We start from the raw sequence: 23,347 nt of genomic DNA, 5'->3' as shown, positions 1-23,347 counted from the left end.
CCACTCAGCTCCCTCAGCCACCAGAACCAACCATCAATAGTCTGAACACCAACGTTCAAAGAGATTCAAAGGCATAACAACCAAATGCAAAGTCTGAGCCTTGTTTAGATTCTAACTTGGAAAAAAAAACTGTAAAAAAGATATTTTCAAATAACAGAGGAAATTTATATATGTACTAGATACCATATGACACCAAGGAATCATTTTAGGATGTGCCAATGACATTTGTGAATTCAAAACACAGAAAGAAGGTTTATATTAAGAAACACAATTTAAAAAATCAATAATTAGAACAGAAGTTCACTCCATATGAAGCTTAATTTTCTGGAGCAGTCTGACAAAAATCTTAAAATAACTGTTTAGAATACTTAAGAGCTAAATGAAGGAATAATTTCTATTTAAAAAAGAACAAGAAATTATGAAAACCAGGCAGTACTGAAGTAAGAATAGGCATCTATGAAAATAAAGATATTGGAAATACTGGTAATGAAAATACACTTTCAAAATTTAAAAAAATAACAGATAAGATGAATTCTAGGGAATTACTGACTTAGAAGACAGTTTTCTGGAAAATGTACCCAAAATAGTACACAGAAGGATAAAAACACAAAATATACACGTTATATATATATATGTGTGTGTAATATACACATACATATACACATACATACATACGATAGTTTGAGAGACTCTAATTTCATCTAACAGGAATTACAAAAAGCAGGAATCGAATGATTACTAGGAGAAAAATACTCAAAGAGATAGCTAAACATTTTCCAGAACTGAAGAAAGTCACAAAGCCTCAGATTCAAAGTATCTTCCAAGTACCTACTTCATGTAAATAAATTCATACCTAGACATATCATGGTGAAATTTTGATTAAAAGAAAATTTTATCACAAGATGGGGGGAAAAAAGTATATCTACAAAGGAACACCTATTATACCAAAGACAAGTTTCTCTTTGGCAATAATAAGAGATGCAATATCTTTAAAGCACTGAGGAAAAATAACTGTCAACCAGAATTCTATATGCAGCTAAACTACATTCGAAAGTAGAGATAAGATAAAGACAGAGACATAAGAGGAGTCTGGCTCCCAGAGTTCCACACAAAAAGAAATCCTAAAGGACATACTTCAACAAAGTAAATCCAGAGCAGTCCCAGTGTGGTGCCTACCTTATGCCTCACATTTAATATGTCCCAAACTAAACTCCTGATCTTCCTCCATAAAGCTACTGTACTACAGTCTTCCCCATTCTAGTATATGAATAACGTAACTTAGGCCAAACATTTTAGAGTCATCCTTCCTCTCAAATACCATATTCAATCTGTTATCATCTTCTGTCTTTCTATCTTCAAATTGCATTGATTCAGATCACGTTTTACTATCTCTACCACTCTCCAAACCATCACCGTCCCTTTCTTAAGTTACAATAATACAATAACTTCCTAATTAGTCTTTTTGCTTTTACTATTGCAATCTGTTCTCAACATAGCAGTCAAAGTAATCATTTTGAAGGACTAGATCATGACATTCCTCTGTTCACAAACTCGCCAATGACCCCCCATTTTACTCAGAATAAAAGCCAAAGTCCTTACTATGTCTTACAATAGTCCTCATTACCTCTCTAATCTTACCTACAACTACTTCACTTACTCACTCCACTCACAAATGGTTTACGAGCTATTCATTAAATACCCTAAGTCCATGCCTCCCAAGACTTTTGTACCTGACCTTCTCTATGTCTGGAATGCTTTTCCTCCAGCTATACAACTGTTGATGACAGTGTTCACTATACTTATCAACACATTCAAATCTTTCATACTAATTTTAATCTAGCAGAGAGACAGAGAGAGAGAGAAGTTAAATAATTTGCTCAAGGTTTATAGCTAACAAGTGACAGGGGGAGAATCAAAAATGTAGATTGACACCACAGCCCTTGTTTAATAAATTAAAGGCATTATTTCAAAGTGCCTGCCCTAAATGCTCAGATACACAGTTGGCTTGATCTGGTTCATGATAGAGATATTATCCACTCTCTTATTATTTGCTTCAGTGGATTTCATTCATTCATTTAGAAAAAAAAAAAAAGATTAAGTTACTTGGCACTAATGCTGTGCCCTAGGAAAGGAGCAGTCAAATAAAAATTCCAAATTAGACATAATTCAGAAAGCATGTTTCTGCATCTAGAATGCATTACCAGAGTACACTGTTTTAAGGACTGCCTTCCTAACCATGTTTCAGTCAGATTACTTTTTAGGTTGATTTCAGTCCCTGAATATCTACCATCAGAGTAGGGGCTAAAGCAGTTTTGAAACAAACTGGTGATACGGATGGAAAGTTAGCTCGAGAATTAAAATATCTTACAGAAAATCCACTCAGTGGATAGCCTACTTGTGACTGACTTGAGGTCAACTGTGTCTTATTCATTCTGGAGGTGCTCCAACTCCCTTAGACAAGTGGGGACATTTATTACTGTTAATAAACTGTTTCCTTACATTAACCGAATGACTCATTGCTGGCCTAATGAAATTATTTCACCTTCAAACACAAAGCAAATAATTTCACATTTTAAATGTGAAATACATTTAAAGCCAACATATGAAGCAAAATTCCCAGAAAATTATCAAGACTCAACTGCCAGGAAATTAATTATGTGTAACTGAACTAAAGGTTAAGCCCCTACCAATATCTTCATTTCCCAAATAACAACTTACAAAGCTGTTATCACTAAGGATTTTTAGCACAAGGAAGTAAATCCTTTCCCACAAACACACTTTTATTTTGTCAGCTTTAAGAGCAACTTCAAATAAAAATGTATTCAAGTAAATAAGTTATTGGGTACAGAAGAGTAAATGTCAATAAAAACAAACCTATTTATTTACTGATTGTTAATAAACTTTTACCTCACTATGGTTCCTTATATCACTTTCCTTTTCACTTGCTAATCATTTAGATAATTCTAATAATGAAAAGAAAAATCAGTTTGTTTTTGGAACAAAACCAGGATTTGTCCCTGATTAGTAATGGTCTGATATACATCACAAAGACCTAGAGTATTATTCCCTCAGAGTACAGATGAAAACAGGAAACTGGAAAACATGTACTTTTCTTCATTTAAAAAAAAAAAAACGAAGTTTTCAGGAAAAGTAGAAGAAAGATAAGCTGATAATTTCAGAATCACCTCCAAACCTCTAACATATTAATGTTGTTACAAGGAATTCCACTTTCCTCGCTCACCCAAGTTCAAAGTTTTGCAAAGCAAAGTTTTTGGCTGCCTATAACATAAAAAAACAGGTCAGATTATTGATTTTAAACTAGAGTAGGAAGAAGGGCTATATCCTTCTACTCAGAGAATATATATTTTAGGTTTAAAAGAAAAAAAAATTCACAATGTAAAAAAAAAAGGTGTTTGCTTTTCATAAGTTTAAATATTCCATGCACTAGTCTAAAATCATCTACTGATGATACTGAACAAATTGACCTAAGGTTCCAAGAACAAGTAGAAAATGAGTCAGGAGGAGGATAAAGGCAGCTATGAGAGATATAGCACACTTTCTGAGAACCGAAACTTTTTTTCCATTTATTTTATACTGATGTAGCTTCTCATTTGTCCCAACCAGTCCTTCACCTCTCTTCCATGCAATGCTATAATACACACATATGTACTTTATTTGTTGATCATCTTAAAGCTACTTACTAGGGTCCACACTTACTCATGTTTGTACAATTCCCAAGATACCTTTTTTTTTTTAACCCATTTGAATGGAGCCTTTCAGAAAACAAACAACCCCTCATCGATTTCCAGGGAGCACCACATCCAAACTTCTTATCCTAGCTCACCAAGCCCTACATATTTGGACCACCCCGCTCAGCTTCATCTTATACCATTCTGTTCTTTAAATACACCAAAGGCTTTTACATTAGTTGCTCCCATTGCTTGGAAAGCTCTTCCCTCAAAAAGCTGTTGCTTCTTGTCATCCAAGCTCACTTTAGTGTAGGAGGAAAGAGAGATTTTTTCCTTACCACCAAACTTTATTACATCAGAATATATATTGCTGTCTGATAGTTTGTTATTATTTTCTAGATGTGCTCTAAAATATAAACTCCCTATCAAGGACACACTCTGTCCTATTCACCTCTTTATTCCCCACACCCAGAACAGGGCCTGGCATCCAACAGGGAACTCAATAAATATCTGTGGAATATACGAACAACTTATGACTTACCGACTCCATGAAGTGTACCATTCTAAAACACAAGGCTGACAAAGAAAGAGGGTATAGTAACTAGAAAAGAAAGTATAAACAAAAGTGCTTTCCAATGATAAGAGCCACCATTAGAGGCAGGTGTTCCAATTCCTTAACTTCCTCAGACAGGTATAAACACATTCAGAGTCTCCACATACCAAGGTCATAGCATTGATATGAAGATACTCTCTACTGAAATCCCCAAGTAGCCAAAGTCAGCTTTGTTAGCCTAAGTACTATCTCAAGAGATAACTGTTTTCCAAGACTGAAAAACAAAACCAAGGACAGCATTCAAAACCCAACAGAGGGTTCAGGTTTGTGTAAAGTATGTATTTAACTAAGGTTTACACAGTTATGAACATGGGTTAGAAACCATGTTTCAAATGACCAGTGTTTCTGAATTCCAGAAATATAGTATTTAATACCAGGTTATAAGCATTTCCCTTCTCTCTTAAGGCTCCTCAGGAGACCAGACCTGTGCCTACAACTATTTCCTCTCAAATATTTTTCTCAAATATGTATTTCTCAAATACATATCTCTAGTAGAATGACCAATGTCCCTGTCTGCCGAGGACAGAGGGGTTCCCAGAATGCTGGATTTCCATGCTAAAAAATTGGAGGAGTCCCAGGGCATCCTATCTCTAACTCTGACCCCTTCCCTCTCCCAATCTTTGGCCTGTATTTCCAACTGTCTGCTGTCCCACTAGGCATCAACATCAACTCAAATTCAACAAGTCTAAAGTATTATCCTGCCTCGCATCAGGCTCTTCTTCTTACCATGCTTATTTGTTAATGCATTAATTATTCTTCCCATAACTTGGGGCAGACAGCTCAGAAAGTAGACTTTTTTCTTGGTCTTCCATTTCTGCCTTATAAGTTATCTAATTTATTTCTCTAATATCAAAGATTAAAATGCTAAGCTGGAAGTTCCTCTAGGAACAAGAACCATGTTTTACTAATATTTCATCCTCCTACAGTGCCTACCTATTATAATTTCTTACATACAGCAAGTGATCAATGTACTTCTGTTGAACTGCTAATCTCTGAAGCAGAATGAAGTTCAAAAAAACTATCTGGATTCTATTGCTGGGTCTGTCACCAACTAGTTGTGTAGCTATGGACAAATCATTTGATTCTCAATGCCTAAGAATGAAAATAAAATAATTATAAAAATGCTTTGAAATTCAGTGAGATATTATCTGGGTTAATATTCCAAACAGAAAAAGCAGTGACCCTAAATTATGCAAGTACCCGAAGTTCCTGATGAGACTGTCCCCCAAATACCTCATCATGGCCCCACACAAGCCCAGTCCCTTGTTCAGGTCTTCACATGCCTTTTTTAGTTCTACAGAGTTAAATGTTTTCAATTTAGATCCTAATAATTGTCTCTAGGTTCACAGCAACTCTGGCTTACCACATCGTATTCTCAATGGTTGAACAGTGTTTCTAACATGGCATCTGGCACAGTAGATGCTGAAGAAATCATTTGTTGAATGAATAAATAAGGACCAACGAGTGCTGGAGCCAGCTGCTGCCCATTAGCTGTGCCTTCAGTCAGGCAGATAATTGAAAAACTAGGTGTAGAAAAGGAGGGCTGAAATTTTAAAGCTCCTCAACAGTGAAGTCACTGTGCCTATAAAAACACAATATTAGCCTAACCTAGAGTTCTGACTATTCAATGAACCCTCTGTCTACTCCCCAGCAAAAAAAGATTACTTTATAAGAAAGCGATTTCAAAATTCCAGAGCTGCTGGTGTTTATGATAATGAAGGGATTGAGAGGTAAAAACGGAACCACACAAGGCTCCCAAGAACAATGTGACCAACTCTTAGCTGTTTGTTTTGATTCCTCATCACACAACGCAGGGACAGCAAGGAAAAGGGGAGGTTCCCGAGTAACAGGGTTCGTGGTTCACTGTGCCAGCTCCAGGCAGACACCAGCCACAACCATGGGGATTCCACGCCCACTTTTGTTAGCAAGAGCCTCTCCACTAAAACAGAAGACATCCTCTCTGTCTGAAGGCTCTTTTGTTTTATACAAAAAAAATTAATACAAAATACACCGCATCTTTACTCTGACTACATCATAAAAACTGCAACTTTCTTACAAGGGCTTCAAACTCTTCATAAGCAACCCTCACTAAATGTTATTATCACAAAATACTCCTAAGAAATCAGTCTAGCAGTTCTAAAGCACATTTACTAAAAATGTATCAAACTTCCTTCAGTCTTTCATACTCCAAATCCCCAGACTTTCCCAGTCAGAAACTAGAAAGCAGCATTGCGTAATGAGTAGAATGCGCAGAACTGAAAAAGCCTTAGAAAGCTGAATCCTCTTATTTTATCAAAGAGGACACAGCAGCCCAGAGGGGTTACATGGCTTTCCTAGCGTCAACAAAGCTGGTCGGTGGTACTAGGCTCTAATTCATATCTCAATATTCTTTCATCTACACTCTGAGGGATGTGGTGGTTAAGGATCGGGGTATTGGAGGAATCAGACCACTCTGATTTTCCTGTTCATCATAGTCAAGAAGTAGTAGAAGTTTAAAAGGAAAAGAAAACAAAAACAAAAACAAAAAAACCCCTAACAGGAAAAGGGGCGGGGGGTTGGTCTTGTTTGTCTTTTTTCTATGCTAAGTGCTACTGCCTGAGTCGTCACCCAAAGTAACAGAAATGAACAGGCCAAGCCATAGCTGGTGTTTTAGGTCTTTGTGTTGTCTTGAGGAGATCACTGAAGCAAATTATTGTTCTATAAACAGATTAGTCCAATTTCTCTCCACAAAGCTATCTCACTGGTGGTGGGTAAGTATTCTAAGATAAGCATAAAAACCCAGACCGAAATCAAATTACATACGCTGTATACCCAACTAATTGGTCATTAGACTATTTTGTACCAATAAATCAGGTTCCCTGACTACAGAATGGCTTTCCGATGGCTTCGTGCATCTACCTAACTGTGGTAACACAGAGCTATTTTTTGTTGAGTTCTGATTATATTACTTAAGTTACTTGGAAAATGTTACCTTCCTTTTCTCAAACTCTTTCAGTATGGTTATTTTTCCTTAAAGATTTTTCCAAATCTTTATTATTTCATTAGCTAAATTTTCCACTCCATTCATTCTTTGGTCAAGTATTGTGTTTATTATTTCAAGGTTCATGTTTATTATTTCAATTAAACTAAACAGTGACAGATGTGCAGGAAGGTTCTGTGCATGTGCACACACATTTAAAAAAGGGAACACAGCCCTGAAGCATGGAGAAATTTTAAGCTTTAAAAATGACTTGCCCAAATGAGATCCAGTGAGAAAGCTACATATCAACAGAAGCCATCTTAACCTCCCTCACCACTGTCAAACATTGAGGTTTACTGCCAGCTAAAACATCAGGGGGCTGTTCTGAAGCCTCGGCTGCAGGCATACGTAATAAGAATGACCAAGACTAAACTGAATTACCAATCAGAACGCCATGGGGAGAAGGGTAGGATACGGTGGATTAAAAGAAGTGATTAGAAAGATGTACCAAATTGTTGGTTCTCTTAATATTTAACATAACCATTCTCTGAGATCAAGGAGAAAAAAATTAATATTAAAAACTCTGGGAACTTTGCCAACAAAGCTGAGATAGAATTTACTCACTAAGAACAAGATTCCTCTGTTATTGAGTATTACTATGAGAACTTAAAAAATGAGTATTCAAAGTTCCAGAAAGAAGGTAACATCTGACTCAACTATGGAGTAGACTTAAAAATAAAAATTCAGGGGTCACAAACCAAAGACACAAAGATTTAGACTTTAAGTAATCCACTAAAGAAACGGGAAAGTTAAAGGATTTTTTTTCTCTTTGTAAGTATTAATATGGCTTCCCAGAGTGGATGATCACTAGTTATTCTTTAACTATTAATACTTCAAATAAAATTCATAGGACATTCAGAAATAAAAAGTGTCATATTTAGACACATTTACCAAAGAAGATGGAATTAAAGGCTTAGACAAGATTATGTACTTTTTATTTACAGTTGAATGACTTTTTCCCCAAATCTCATACATTACATTATAGATTTATTTCTTGCTCAATTGCATATTCTTAAGAGATCTGGTCTTTCATTCTCCAGTAAAGTAGAGGGAAATTATTTTTTCACCATTATATTTCAATTGTTCATAAGACGTGTTCTGTTGAATTTGAATTGTAGTAGCTATAATTAACTGATGAAAGTTTAAGTACATATTTAAATTACTTCTGTCCACCATAATTGTTGACATCCATGAGTCAGCACTAGCATTTTATGACAAAAAACAGCTAAATGTCAGTAGTTCACTTTTTTAGGCCAATAATGTGAAAATGATTATAATTAGTGTAACAAATATTTGTAGGTTAAGCTATATTTCAGTAAGCAGAGCAATTCCATAAATTGAAGAGCAAGACAATAGCAAGTGCTCATGAACCTACCTTCTAGATTTAGAATTGTAGACAACAATTTAATCCCCTTAGAGTTAAGCTTCTAATTTATGGGTGAATTAATGAATGGTAGATTCCCCAGTTTAGCACTCTAGTTTAGGATTATGTTCATTTTCATTGAAAGAATAACTTAAAATACTAAGATCATAGAGAGAAAATAAGCAAATATGAATTTCATCAGAAACTCAAATTTAGAGTTGTAACTTTAATGCACTTAACCACTCCAATCAAATGCTTAAGCAGGTAATTACGAACAGGCAGATAATTGTGTTTTTTAAAGAGTGCATGAATATTTCATCAAACTCTAAACAGAAAGTACCATACAAGAAAATCAGATTCTAGAAAATTAACACAGCTTGTGCCTGTGCGTGCACGCGTGCACATACTCAAGTGTGGCTTACAAAAAATTCTCAGAAAAAAAAGAACAGTGTCTGCCATTCTTATTTATTCTTAGATGATTGTTTAATACTGAAGTCAGTTTACATGTGAAGACATTTTGAATAATCCTATGAAAAACCAATTCAAACAAATGTGGCTCATGTTTAACTCTTCGGTTATTTATCCATTAATCTCTTTAAGTGCTTCCTTCCTTAACACAGCTGTAGTTCAAGAGGTGGCCAGCAGTTGGCCTCCATTTTAGTGGATTTCCATGAAAGCCCAGATTTCTTTCTGCAAACTTTAAAAATGCTGTCTGCCTAAATAACTTTTTCATAACTTAAGTGCTTATAAAAGGCTTTCAGAATGATCCAAAAGAAACACATTTTCTTTTAAAAATAAAAACCAAACAAAAGGAAGCCACACACACTGTAAAGATGCTCTCTGTGAAACATTCTGTTCAGCAGATCTGAAATGTCTCCAAAGGGATGAAGAACCACTTGGTTTGGAAGCAACAGTTGGGAACTCATAACAGGCTGGTTAAAAGCCAACAGTGACAGCCATAAGGAGATCTTTAAAGCATATTAAGAGTGGCTGAGATACCAGGCACTGGGCCTTGCCTAGTCTCCCCACTTAATCTATTTGGAATGCCTTCAACTGTACTTTCAACCACATAGTACAGTTGTTCAAAAGCCTCTGACCACGGTCCTCTCTTCTTTTTTCCTTTTAAGCTCTTCCCTAAAGACTGCAATCCTACTAACTATGATGTTTATGAAGACAGTTCATAAATCTACATCTATGTTTCTGTAATATCACCCAAACTAATCCCCTGTCTCCAAGTTCTGACATATATTCCTGCCAGGATATGCCACCATCATCTACACTCAACACATACAAAACAAATGTATTCATCTTGATTCAACTAATTACCTCTTTCAGTCTCCATGCCTTTGTTACCATCAATCACATTTTTCTGGTCACCAGAAATTAATCTGCAGGGACAGTCGTGGACTCCCTGGTGACACATTCAGTTTGGTTCATGTGGTAGATTACATTCTTCAAAGATGGCCAGTGCAGTATCTCCCAGCCCACACTTCTTTCTACAACATGATCTTGCCACTTCACCATGGTAAAGTCTAATTCCTCTCATCTTGAATCCAACTGGCCTTAAGGCTCACTTAGAACCAAAAGAATGTAACTGAAGCAATGCTATGAGACTTCCAAGCTAGGTCAGAAAAGACCACACAGCTTCTGCCTGTTCTCTTGGAATACTCTCTCTGGAGGATGCCAGCTGCCATGTAAGAATTTCAACTACCCTAAGACTGCTATGCTGAGAGGCCACGTGTAGTCCCAACTAGGCCCTGTCTTCTAGCCATCCCATGAAGGTATCACAAATTTGAGTAAAGTTGTCATGAACTCCCTAATCAGTTCATCTACCAGCTGAACACCACTAGCTGAATTCAGTAAATACCCCAAGGAGAAGAATCACCCAACTATGCACTGTCTTAATTCTCGACACATAAAATCATGAAATGAAATAATCCACAGCTTCCTTTCTAAGCATTCAAAATATCACACATAGAGTTTTTACTCTGTGGGGGGCTGAATGTTAACTGAGACGCCACTTCCCTCCCTCCATTCCCAGAGCCACGGTCGCAGAGCAAGTTCTCAGCACCTCAGCTCTGATTGTTATAACTGATGCTAGGCTCCCCTCACTTCAGTCTGTCATTACAATCTATCTAACATAATACTTCCAACTGAAAAGCTACTTTAATGCACCAATACCATAACCAATGTCAATCTCATAATGTTTTACATTTGTATTAAGTTTTATAATGCAAAAGGGTCTTCGTAAATATCTGTTTTACTTGATCCACATAACAAAAGCCAGAGAGACTTGGCAATTAGGGCAAATAGTCTTTATCTTATTTTATAGATGAAGAAATCAGAGGCTAAGGAGATTAACTTTTGTACAATCTTGTTGCCAGTAAATAGAATGGATATAAGCAGTACTAAGACTGTGTCATAATCGCTATTTCTCTCTTCCACATGCCTCCTGTGATCTATTTCAGATCAGAAATCTTCAATGGCTCTCTCTGTCCCTACTACAACAAATCTACTTTCTAGGTATCCATAATTTGGCCTCCATCTATACAATTACTTGGCATTGCCTCCTAACTCTACCGCCATCACCACCATCACTCCACTCAGACTGACTTAATTCCTCACCTAACAATATGCCATGCTGACTCTAGCCTCTGAATATTTGTTCACAAAGTCTCCTCCTACCAACTGAAAACTTACTCACGCTCTAGTCCAAATTCCACCTCCTCCATTAAGCCCTACCAGCCTACCCTTGTGGCTTTCTCTCTCTGCTATTCCTATAGAATTTGTAAATTTTACCCAAATTTTGACAGTTATATTCAGCTAACACACATCCATACAGGCCAAGATGTTGGGTGCTTACAGCCAGTGTCTGTTGTGACTGATGAGTACCCATGACATACCATTTGTTAAATATTTTGAACTTCATCCCTGCTTATTTCCCCAACTAAACCATAAGTTCTTTGAGAACAGGAACACTGTCTCATAAAGAAGTATTGTATCCTCCAAACCAAGCACTAAGTACTAAGCACACAGCTAGTGTTCAATATACATATTTGCTAATTGATTTGAAGGGAGTGAAGTGTGTTGTGTTGTGTTGTGTTGTGAGAAAAAAAATATTCTTAAGTCATGTCTACACTGAAAAGAAAGTTGAAAAGATAGCAAAATATTTTCAGGATCAGCAGTTTAATGTCAGGGACATTTTTTTATGTACCATTTAAAGATATTCTGTGCAGGCCATAACTGCCAAAATGTTTTATAAATGTTTTTACCAGGAGTGTGAAAAAAATGTTTTAAAAATATTCAAGGAGTAGATGTCTTAACAGCCCAAAATAAAATGTTTGCTGAGGCTACAAAGCTGGCAGAACTCTGCTTCATTTCAAAAAGTTTCCAGGCAATGGAAATGTTTTCCTGGAAAATACTACCTTTTATTTAGAGAACACTTGCCATGAACACTTAGTCATTAAGTAATTTAAGGTTTCCTCACAAGCTCTTTGGAGGAAATCTATTATATGAATGAATGAAATTATCGGCACCTATAATGTCAAAAAAAATACATTTGTGTAAATATATGAACTCTACCTAAGTATTTTTCCAAGTAAGGGGGAAAAGTCTTTTATACTTTCTGGTCTATTTACTGTTCTTTCAGTTTTTTCTATGAGATAAAATTACGAAGAAAAACAAAATCCTTAAGTGTTTCTCTGTCTGTAATATACACAAATCCAAAAAATTAGAGGGCTTATTTTAGTCCACGTGTCAAGTAATTTTCAAACAGACAAAACAGTCATTTCATTCAGTGAAAATAAATGGTAACTGAAAGCTATTTTTAGCAAAATCTTTTGAGTTTGTGTCAAATCACCTTTCAATGAGAGAGACCCAGTTTGGACATTTTGCTCCATCATCTGCAGTAAATCATACAATGAAACCTAAGAAAACAACTTTTTCCAAGAGTTCTGAAGCCAACTAAGTCATATTCTTTTAAACATCAAAAGACACAACTGAATTCTACTTGGAGCACGTGGTTTGTACATTTAGTCTTTTTAAAATGTACACAAAATGATATTTGCTTTCTTTTACCTGTTAAGTATTTCAGTGAGTTTCACAAAGCCAGTATAAGCCAGTTCAAATGCTCCTCTGTGCCTGGACTGTAGAAGGTGTTGTTTAAAGTAAGCTCCTATTTCTTTTACCTTCAAAACAAAATCGAAAATAAATATTCAATTTATGCTGACATTGACAGATGTATTTATGTTAGTAACATCATTTAGAACTCAGGTCTAGATGCCCATCCATTTAGCACCTACTATGTGACAGGCAGTATTTTAAGCATTTTTATAATTCACAATTAATTCCAATAATTGCATGAAATAAGTGTTATTATTATCTTTTTTAAATGGGGGAGGGGGAATGAGACCCAGAAAGGCCAAGTAACTTATTCAAGATCACACAGCAAGTAAGTGGTAGACCCAGTACATAAACCCAGGCAACCTGGCTCCAGAGCTGGCCAGGGTTGACTGCCACCCTTGAACTGCCCTCCCTACACCAGCCTCATGAACCTCACTGTGATCACTCTGTTAGCTTGTACCATCCAGCACCAAGAGCAAATCACACACGGTGACAACCCTCACACACTTAGGCCCAGGTGAAATCATTACCTTTTTTTCTCTTCAAAAATTTTTTTTCTGTTGTAGTTGAAATACACATAACATAAAATTTATCACTTTAACCATTTTTAGGTGTACAGTTGAGTGGTATTCAATATATTCACTCTGTTGTGTGACCATCATCCATCTACAGAATTTTTTCACTTTCCCAAACTGAAGCTCCAACCCATTAAACAATACTTCTGATAATTACCTTTTAGAGATACACAAATGTTATTGGCCATGCAAGATTTAGTGCAAAGGGCCTCCTGAAAATGGACAGGCTTCCACTCTGAGTCAGAACCATGGAACTTTCCAGAACGCTACCCAAACGCTCTCTTACATGCTGCCTTTCTCCATGCAAGTTTAAACAAATATAAAATATGACAGTGTATCTTAAAGAAGACATGACTAACAATTAGCTGTTGATGAGGTTTTGTACAGCATTACCTGTTAAATTGGTTGGGATGAATGTATTTTTATACCATTAAAATCTGGTGGCTGATAAGCTTTAGAAAATTCAGATTTTGTATAAAACTCAGGACCAAAGCTACAACTGGCTCTCTCTTGATCTCTTGATCCAGGTCTCCCCAGGGATCACAGAATGATGAAAAAGCAAGCTAACCCAAGATAGCTCAGATATGCTTATCTAGAAAGTTTCCACTTCAGCACAGTGACTAATATTTCAGCACACACTAGAGATGATATACAGTAGAAAGAGCAGTTAAATATGTGACCACAGGCAACTGTCTCAGTTTCCTCGTCTATAAACTGGGAATAATAATAGCACTTACCTCACAGACTGTGTGTTAAAAGGAGTTAATAAATCTAAAAGCTCAGAAGAGGCCCGTAACTTATAAACCAATTCAGTTCAGTGTAAGCTCTGTCTAGGTTTCCAAATACAGAAAAGGTAAAGACATACTCTAAACTCAAAGTTTATACAATTATACTAAGATGAGTGATAACATTTAAAGAAATACGAATCAGATATGAGATCAAGAAAAAATCAAAAATGGAGTAAATAACAGAAGTTTTAAAATGCTAACACTTCAATATCCCCAAAGAGTGACATGTCATGTTCTTCAGCTAAAGTTTTCAGGTGAAGATCTGATGACACCCCTAAATTTTAATACCTTTTATAGGCCACATACTAGTTGTCAAAAGTCAGTCAGGGTAAGCCTTATTATTCTACCTTCAATATGTAATTTCAGAGTATATTTTGAACAGAATTATCACACCCTAAATCTGACTTTAACCCCCAAGACAGACCTGACGCTCAATAACCCTACAAAACAGAAAGAAGAAACACCACTTAACTAATTTGTTATGACCATCATTTCTATTACTAGAGAAATAAAAGAAGATTTCTAAAAAAGGTATTTTAAGCTAGAAAGAATAAAAACAGGAAGCCACAGAGACGGGGTCTAATATCCTTATTTTTTTTAAACGTTACAGATACTAAAACATACTTCAGGAAAATGTAAATGTTACTGGTAAAGTGCTTTTCTGTGGACTTACAGCGGTTCACAATTTAATTCTTAAGCAAAGATCAGATTTGCGTTGCTTCCTTTATCTTAACACTCTTCAAAGGGGCTTAAATCAAAAACATATAATAAAATCAAAGACCTCAGAAGCATGACCAGTGGGTGGTCTCTCGTCTCAAGGGTAGACTTCAACCCTAGGTAATCTTGGCCTCATAAAACAGAATGAGGTTCTAAGGGCACAAGTGAGAGAGAGTTTTTCCTCGTTTCCTTTTCCACTTAATTTCCCAACAAACTCACCCATGTTAATACCCAGGCTTATTATGAACTTCTCCCTTTGAAGAGGGTAAAAATTTCTGTTAATCAGACAGTAAGTACTTCTTGAGCACCCTGCCAAGTGCTTAGCAGCTTAGCTCTGGGTAGACCCAGAAGAACAAAACAAGGTGCCTGTCCTTAGAAGGCTTTCAGTTCAGAGAAAACCAATAAGCTGGATGGTCCCCATTAGAAGCTTAACAGTGTTAAGAAATGAAACATCTTTTTGCCTTGAAATAAATTATTAGAAAAAGCTTCATGACCAGACCTTAAACAGGATATACTTGGGTGAACCAATATGGAAACGGATAATTAACATAAGAAGAAGCTAGGATACTAGAGTGAGCAAACAAACACTTATTAAGTACCTGATACCTGTCTGACATGCTACTGGGTCTTTTTATGTGAATGAAAAAAGACTATACATGAGAGTGATAGTAGACCTGGCTGAACGGCCTCGAGGTATCATACCAGAAGGCAGCAGAAGACAGGGCTGCAAGGTAGGGAGGTACCCTATCACAACGGGGGGGAAGAGACAGCAGGGGCAATGCGGTCCATGAGCAGATGGACCGGGAAAAGAGGCCATGCTGATACACTCCTCTTGGATGATCAGACTACAAGGAACATACTTAATGCTGTAGAAACTTATGACAAGAGTAGAACAAGTAGAATGTTTAAATTTAACTTAAAAAATAAAAAGTCCTCTGAAAATTCAACTTAATTGCCTTTCAATCTATTAGATACCACTAAATTCCTATTCAAAGTTCACAAAAACTTTTCTTTTAATATGCATGATGTCTTCACAAAATATTTTCTTAATAAGTAATATATACCTCAGAATTTTTGAAAGGGAATTAAGGTACAAAAAAGAACCAAAAAAAGCACTGATTTCTATTTTTAAAATTAAATTCTGGTCACTGTCTCTTTAAGTTTAGCATAGCCTTGCTCTAACTTTTCATAAAACCTAAGTCTATAGGCAAATTAGCATGTTTTATGGATTTACAGGGTGTAAATTTCCACAGGGAAGGACAGCTACATGCCATCTCCAGGCATCTATAATTCACCAGCAGACTAAATAGAGGAGCTAAGTGCTCATCTAGAATATAAAATCCACAAAGGGCCAATGTAAATACATTTTTTAATTTATCCTTTATCTATATACTAAAGAGAAATACAGTATAAAAATCAAAGCCAATTCCCTTCACCATAAATTAGAAAGGCCAAAAAGACTGAAGTATATAGGTCAGACACTTCTACAAAGAGCATGCGTACTGGTTAAAATCAGGGAATTCGAAGCCAAGAGGGCTGTGTTCAGGAACTACTCAGGCTCCTTACGAATACAGGCTGATAAAGCAACAGAGTTCCTTCATCTGTGAAATGGGGATAAAACTAGAACGTACTTCACAGATTATTCTCAGAAATAAATGGGATGATGCATCTAAGCATCTAGCAGAGTACCTGGCAGAGAGTAGCAATCAATATTGCTAACTGTCAACTCTTGTTTTTATTTTGTGTCACCTAGTAGTAAGACTTAATCCCTAAACCTTAAATTTTACTTTAAGACACAGCCACTTTTTATAACCTTGGGAATGTCAACAGGAGATTCTAATTCCATTTCGGTTAAATGGAATAGTTTATAAAAGTGTACACTACAGTAAGATAATTAATGTTTTAAACTGGACATTCTCTACTACAGTGATTTCTTACTAACACTTGGGATTTCTTCAAAGCCCAAACACTGTCCTCCTACATAATGATAACAAAGGCAATGGTTTTCTGGTATTCAGACATCTTCCTACCAGAATGTTTATTCTTTGCTTTCTGGCAAATTCTTAACCATGTGCCATTTTAACAACTGCCCTTTAGTCTGACTTTTTAAAATGAATTTCTGTCTTGTATGCTCTATTATATTTCTAAACCCTTTGAGGTCAGAGAACCACATGTTGTATTTCTTAATGTTCCCAGAACACCCTTGTAGTAAAGCAGTCAACAAACAGCTGACAAAATGATGTGATTATATGCTCAAGTTCATTTTACAGCTTAAAGTGCTAACCTGCATTCAGCACAATTCAATGAATACTTATTCACAATTTCTAAAAAATAAACTTTGGTAAATACAAAAGACAATTTCTTTTAAGACTTATGCATGCTAATAATCATACATCCCATTTACAGTCCATTAACAAAAATCTAAAACAGCAACAAAAGGTACTGAGGGAATGTGTAAACCCAGTTAGCCACATACATCATGAAAATTACAACAGAATCTAAAGTAGGAGTTTAAAAAAAATTGCTGATTTCTAATTGTTGATAATTATTTTTATTCATGTGATTTCTGTGGCAATAATTACTAGGAAGGGGAAAGCAGATCTGAAAAAAAAAAATCTATCCAAAAGCTTCTTTTTAGGAATATTAGGGAAAATACATAAACATATGAACTGATAGTCCAGGTAAAGGAAGTTGTTCAAAAAAATCAGTAGGTACTGGGTATCCGATATCCCATGGAAGGAGGACCAACAATGTATCAAGCAAAAGCTCTACATCAGCAAAACATCCAGCTTGAAACCCAGACACACAGCAGTCAGAAAGCTGTGAGATAAGGTTGCACGCACTGCTCTCCCTTTAAGATTCTCGACTTACATCCCTCAAAGCTGGTTTTATCTCTGCCTCCTGTACAGGGACACCATGAAAGAACCTTTCATTATGTGATTACAGCGCAGGAGGAAAAGTCAGACGTGCCTCTGAATGAACACATTTTCCTCTTGGTGAAGTCGTGGAGGACACACTGCTTCACAAGGAGTCATCTAGGGAAAATGGATCGTTTGCTAAAAAGTTCAGTAGCAAGTTGCCTTACTGTACTATTGCTTGCAAAAAGCTGGTTGGCTATGGGAAGTAGGGAAAATTAAATTTTAAGAAGTTCGAGAAAAATTAAATGAGCAGTTCAGAACAAAGGCAGCACTGTGTTGTGTCAGAACACAGGCTGGGAGGCAGAAGAATTGGGTTCCTGTCCGAGAGCGGCCACAAACCAGCTTTGTGATCTTGGGAAAACCAGGTAACATCCAAGGGCTGCAGTTTCCCCTTGTGCAGAGGAGCTGGATAAAATCACCTCTGTGGCCCTTCCAGCTCTAAGAGCTTGTGAACATAGCACTGAATACTCAGAATCATAAACAAGCACCAGCTCTGCTCCTTGGACAGCAGCAAAACCCCCTAAATCGTAGTCTCACTACCTGCTGACCTGTTACAAACTCAGGATGGGCTTTAAGGAACTGAGTTCCAAAAGAAATCCTCCCTGCTGTCTACATTCAAGACCTCAAATTTCAAACTGTATAGAACAACTTCCTTCATCCATCAAGGGAAAAACAGATCACAGTTATGACTCCTGGGAGTAAGAAATCCAAGGTCCAAATTCTCCTCCACAACAGGGAGCACTGCCTGCAAGTCAGTTCACTGCCTCTGTCTCTGCTGGTCTTCTGTTGTCACATTCACCTACAGTGTTGACTCTCAAATTGGCAGCTTTGCCACTAAGGGCACAGAAGATCTAGCGATGCCAGGGCCACTATGCCCTTGGAAGGAAGGCAGACCTTAGGCATGGCCCAGCCACTACAGTGTAAATTACATTCTTCTCTGTCCTTTCTCTTTTTAACTCTTAAAAGTACTAAGTATATGGGGGTGTTTTTAAAGAAATTTCATGGAGCAAAATTTTATGTTTAAAAGTAGGAATCCTCTAGTAATACGAATAATACTAATTTCTTGATGAATTTAGATTTTCATTGACTAAATGCTCCTAAACTGGGGCTTTTTTTTTTTTTTCAGTAAAATTCAGCATGATCAAGACTAAAGTTTTCCACAGAGCACAGGGTTTCAATGTCAGAACAGTGCTATCACATACACTCCTGGTCACTCATTCAGTCACTAATTTCTTCTCACCATGTGCATGGCGACATGGAGAAATGACTGGACTGCATTAGAATGGAAACAGGTATCTTACAGAAAGGAATCTATTTCTTATTTAAGAAAACAGTCATTAGATAAGTTTTTTGGTTTATAGGGGCCTCTCTTTGTTATTGTTGTTGTTTTTACAAACATCTCTTTTATATTAATTTCCAGTTTTAAAAAACATTCCCAGTTTTCACATGGACATCCCACATAACTTCGTAAGATCTGAGTGTTGTATAAAAGGTGTCAGGGCAGAATGATTTTCACAGGAAGCTTTCAGGTCTTTCTCAGTTACAGTAAAAGCAAAGTATGTTTCCCTTGTTTTTTTTAAAAAAAAACATTAGCCAACAAACCCCCGAAACTAGATGTTTTAATTTCTCCTTGAAAAGTTGAGAAGTCAAGGGGCTCCAGCACATGTTTACTTCTTAGTAAGAAGGTGAACATCAGTGAAGTCATCATTAATCATAGCTGGATTCCTCAGCAAAGATGTTGGCATTGGCACTCTAGCCAGTCACCAGCAATGACTGCAAGGAACTCTAGGACACTAACGCCTATTTGATTTGGAAGAGAATAAGGAACATAATGATGCCGGCAGCGGCCTGTTCCCCTTGCTGTTCTCCATCTCAGAGCCTTGCAACATCACAAACCCAGCTGTTAACCAGATGTAAGCACATCAGCCACAGAGAGTGTGAGAATAAAAATATTCGCATTATTTCCATGGAACTAGTCATGTGGTTGTTACAGAAATAATCAGCATTACCAAACTACAATATTTGTTTTGTTCTTAAATGCTGTAACACCCTATGGGAGAAATTACCTTTATTTGAAAAAGGTTAAAAATGAAAGTACATGTCATATATCTTTCCTGGAAAATGGTGGGAAAATAGATTTGTTAAAACCATATGGAAAGGAAGGATGGATCAATTAAAAACAGAAATCTAATAAATCTAAAATATTTCCAAATGAAATGCTTGTGGTAAGCTAATTTCTTGTAAACACTGCACTCAAGTCACTTGAACAGTCCCAGATGGTGAACTAGCTTTGTGGTCTTAAAATAAAAGTCAGCCAAAAAAAACCAAAGTAACTACGACTTTATCATCAATGTGGATGGAAACATGAGATCCATAATCAACCAATATACTACTTTTTTTTTTTTGCAAATTTTAAGAGGCTTGTTGAGTTTTACTAAGTAGACAGTTTTATGTATTTTTGCATTTTAAATTTGTGCATGTTAAATGGAGAAATAAAAGTTGAAACAACACTGCAGTTAAAAGTAAGGTAAAATTCTAACATTATTTATATAACTTAGAAAAATTAAAAATAGTTCTAAAAATGCCACACTTTTGAAATGTATTGCAAGGTCTAATTTCTACAATTTAATGAACTTTCTTTAGCTGACATCTGTAACATTTCATTCAAGAAAAATGTTTTTTTAAAAAAAATTTTTAAGTTGGGTTATAAATAAAAGTTTGTGATTTTTGCTTTGACCAGAAATTATACCAGGCAGAGTAAACATCTACCCTACCTGCTCCACTGTCAATAATCCATCAGAAGGTCCTGGCACAGGCTGCATGGGCAGAAGCTGGCACAGTGAGCCTAAGAGCAAAGCGACTTCCTTCATGCTTCTCCAACAACATACCAGCACCATCTGAGCAGTTACATCACATGTTTTTCCTTCTTTACCTTAAAAAAAAAAATCTATTGCAACACTAGACACTTGATTACTCATAACCCAGGTTTCTTAGAACCAGCTTATTCATAATTTCCCCAAGAATAATCTGCTTGAACAAACCAATCTGTCATGTGCTATATTTATTCAGGAATATTCAGGAGAAAATCAGTAACATTTGTTGAGCATGTGCTATGAGTAGGAATCACGCTAAGTATTTTTTTTAATATACTCTTTGTAAAGTAAATTTCAAAATAAAATACAATACTATTCTAAAACTAAAGTCTAATCTTAGTAAACTAATGAAACAAACTCTCTCTGCCTTTCCGTTATTCATACAATATGATTATAATAAATATATTTCATTATTTGTTTTGGTGAGGGTGGCTCTATATGAGTAAAGGAGTAGAACAGGACCTTCAGAATCAAAGGAAAATACAACTTCTCTTTCAAAATATATTTAAATTCCATGGTCAATAGCTATAATAATTCTTACTCTCTTTTTCTAGCTTTAGGAATATTTTAGTCCTGACATTAAAAAAAAATCCAAAACAAACTCTTAAATTTAAAAGGCAAGTTAATAAAACAATCTTAGTCTTTTAAGAGCCCACTACACTCAAAGGATAAATGTGCGTACACTTAAGTACATAAAATAAGTCCAAAACAATGTACACTAAAAAGGGAAGCCATGGGATTGGGGAGGAAATAAGAAAATAAAACAAAATTAATTTGTTTTTAATTCATATTTATCTCTGTATTGTTTGAAACTATTATAACAAGCATACATTTATGTTATTTTGTGTAATTAAAAAAATCACAGAGAAATTTTTACAAGACAATATCCCCATCTAGTGGAGACTGTTGAATTTGTTATAAATCAATAAGCTATCACTGCTTCTGATGATTTTTCACATCATTATAGAAAATTATAAAATAACTAGTGAGCAAATGAGCAGGAAGAATTCGAATTCTGGAGGCTTGGCACAACAGAGCAGCTCACATTTCATTGAATCATAAAGTTTGTTTCCTTTAAAAAGCTGCCTGCCTGGCTAAGAGGGCCCACACAGCACAGAACCATACTGCTGGGAGAAGCAGACTGCTGCCCAGACCCAAGTTCACTGTGCATCACTGCTCCTGCATCACCTGGCTGGCAAGACAGGTTTCAGCACTCAAAGGCTTTTCTTTTTTTCAATGTGTGTTTTTTGGGTTTTTTTTTTTTGAGGGGGGAGATAATTAGGTTTATTTATTTATTTTTGATGGAGGTACTGGGGATTGAACCCAGGATCTTGCACATGTTAGGCACACATTCTACCACTGAGCTATACACTCTCCCCTCAAAGGCTTTTTGTTGTAGCATCTTATATACTGCACTGGGCCATACCATCTTCTGGTAAAAGTCAAACTCATTCCCCAAAATAAATTATTTATAAGCTCAAAAAAGACTTTATTTTCTAGAAATGTCCTGCACACATATGCAGCCCCTGATTCACTACAAAAAAAAGGGCATTTTTCACATTGTACTTGTCATTTAAACACTGATTACAATATAAATTTTATATATGCTACCTTTGATTTCTGTGGAAGCATCAATACTTGGCATACTGGCATTCAAGTCCTCCAAATCAAAGCTATCACATTCTTTCAATATTTTGGCTTGATTGAAATAATCATTAGTATCTCGTGGCTGAATCTCATTCAGAATCGTCTGTAAGCGGCTTGCTGACTCTGAGGGAGAGAGATGAGAGTACCTAAAGCCCCAGTCCCATATCACACGCAGATTTCCCTTGGGGGTATTTGCCCTCAAAGAGTTTGTAACTTTCAATACCTGATAATTAGTGCTATTAGAAGGAACTCACAAAGTGGATGCTATGAAAATTATTTACGTAAAATCTTCCCATGACACTTGAGTGTACTTTTAAAATATAACATATATCTTCAACAGGGTGAAGATAGGAGAAAAAAACACAACAGAAACTATACACAGGACAAAGGCTGCCATCTTATTTATGCTACTTTTCTTAACATTGTCAAAGAATCTCAAATACAGTGCACAACTGGATGAAGGAAGAGCAATAAACTTCGATGCATTTTGTGTTAACGGGTAAGAAACCCCACCACCAACAGAAACAACCTTTTACAAGCCCAGGAGTATCATGAAGACTCCTTCTTTGAAATGCAGTATATTATATAATATACTGCTTTCTAAGTATGATTTATAGTCCTAGTATTATATTCAGCTTCATTTTTATTCCTTAAGCACTCACTGGATTAGGAAATGTAAACTCCATGAACGCAATGCTTTCTCCACTGCTGAGCTGCCAGTGCCCAGAACAGAAACTGGCTCATGGCAGAGGTGCAGTAACATGGGCTGAAGGAATTTATGGATGACTAGGTAATAAAGAGCTAGCCAGGCTCAGCGTTTTAAAGAAAAAAACAACACTAGGTAATCACCTGAAACCAATTAAAAAGTCAAAGAATGAGTATTTACAGTATACCTATTATATACACTTACATTTTAGGTACTATGGGAATTACAAAGACCCAAACTGCTATCATAATTAAAGTAACATCTTATGCTCACTTGTGGCTTCCATGAAATTTTGCCAAAAACAGATTTTGACAGCT

The 23,347-nt window shown here is 36.1% G+C and overlaps 1 protein-coding gene across 2 annotated transcripts in view; it reads right to left on the bottom strand.

Moving 5' to 3' along the window:
• Positions 1-23,347, bottom strand: part of THADA (THADA armadillo repeat containing) — a 285,411-nt gene that overhangs the window by 225,924 nt on the left and 36,140 nt on the right. For both annotated transcript variants that reach the window (XM_072937807.1, XM_072937808.1), the window contains exons 20-22: positions 22,289-22,447; positions 20,579-20,736; positions 12,762-12,871 (exon numbers count right to left, since the gene is read on the bottom strand). In XM_072937807.1, coding sequence (XP_072793908.1) covers positions 12,762-12,871; positions 20,579-20,736; positions 22,289-22,447 — 427 coding nt within the window. The remainder of the gene's footprint in view (positions 1-12,761; positions 12,872-20,578; positions 20,737-22,288; positions 22,448-23,347) is intronic.

Source organism: Vicugna pacos, chromosome 15 (assembly GCF_048564905.1).
Source record: "Vicugna pacos chromosome 15, VicPac4, whole genome shotgun sequence".
Lineage (NCBI taxonomy): Eukaryota > Metazoa > Chordata > Mammalia > Artiodactyla > Camelidae > Vicugna > Vicugna pacos.
Note: the sequence above shows the minus strand (reverse complement) of the source record. Positions and strands in the feature narration are given on the sequence as shown.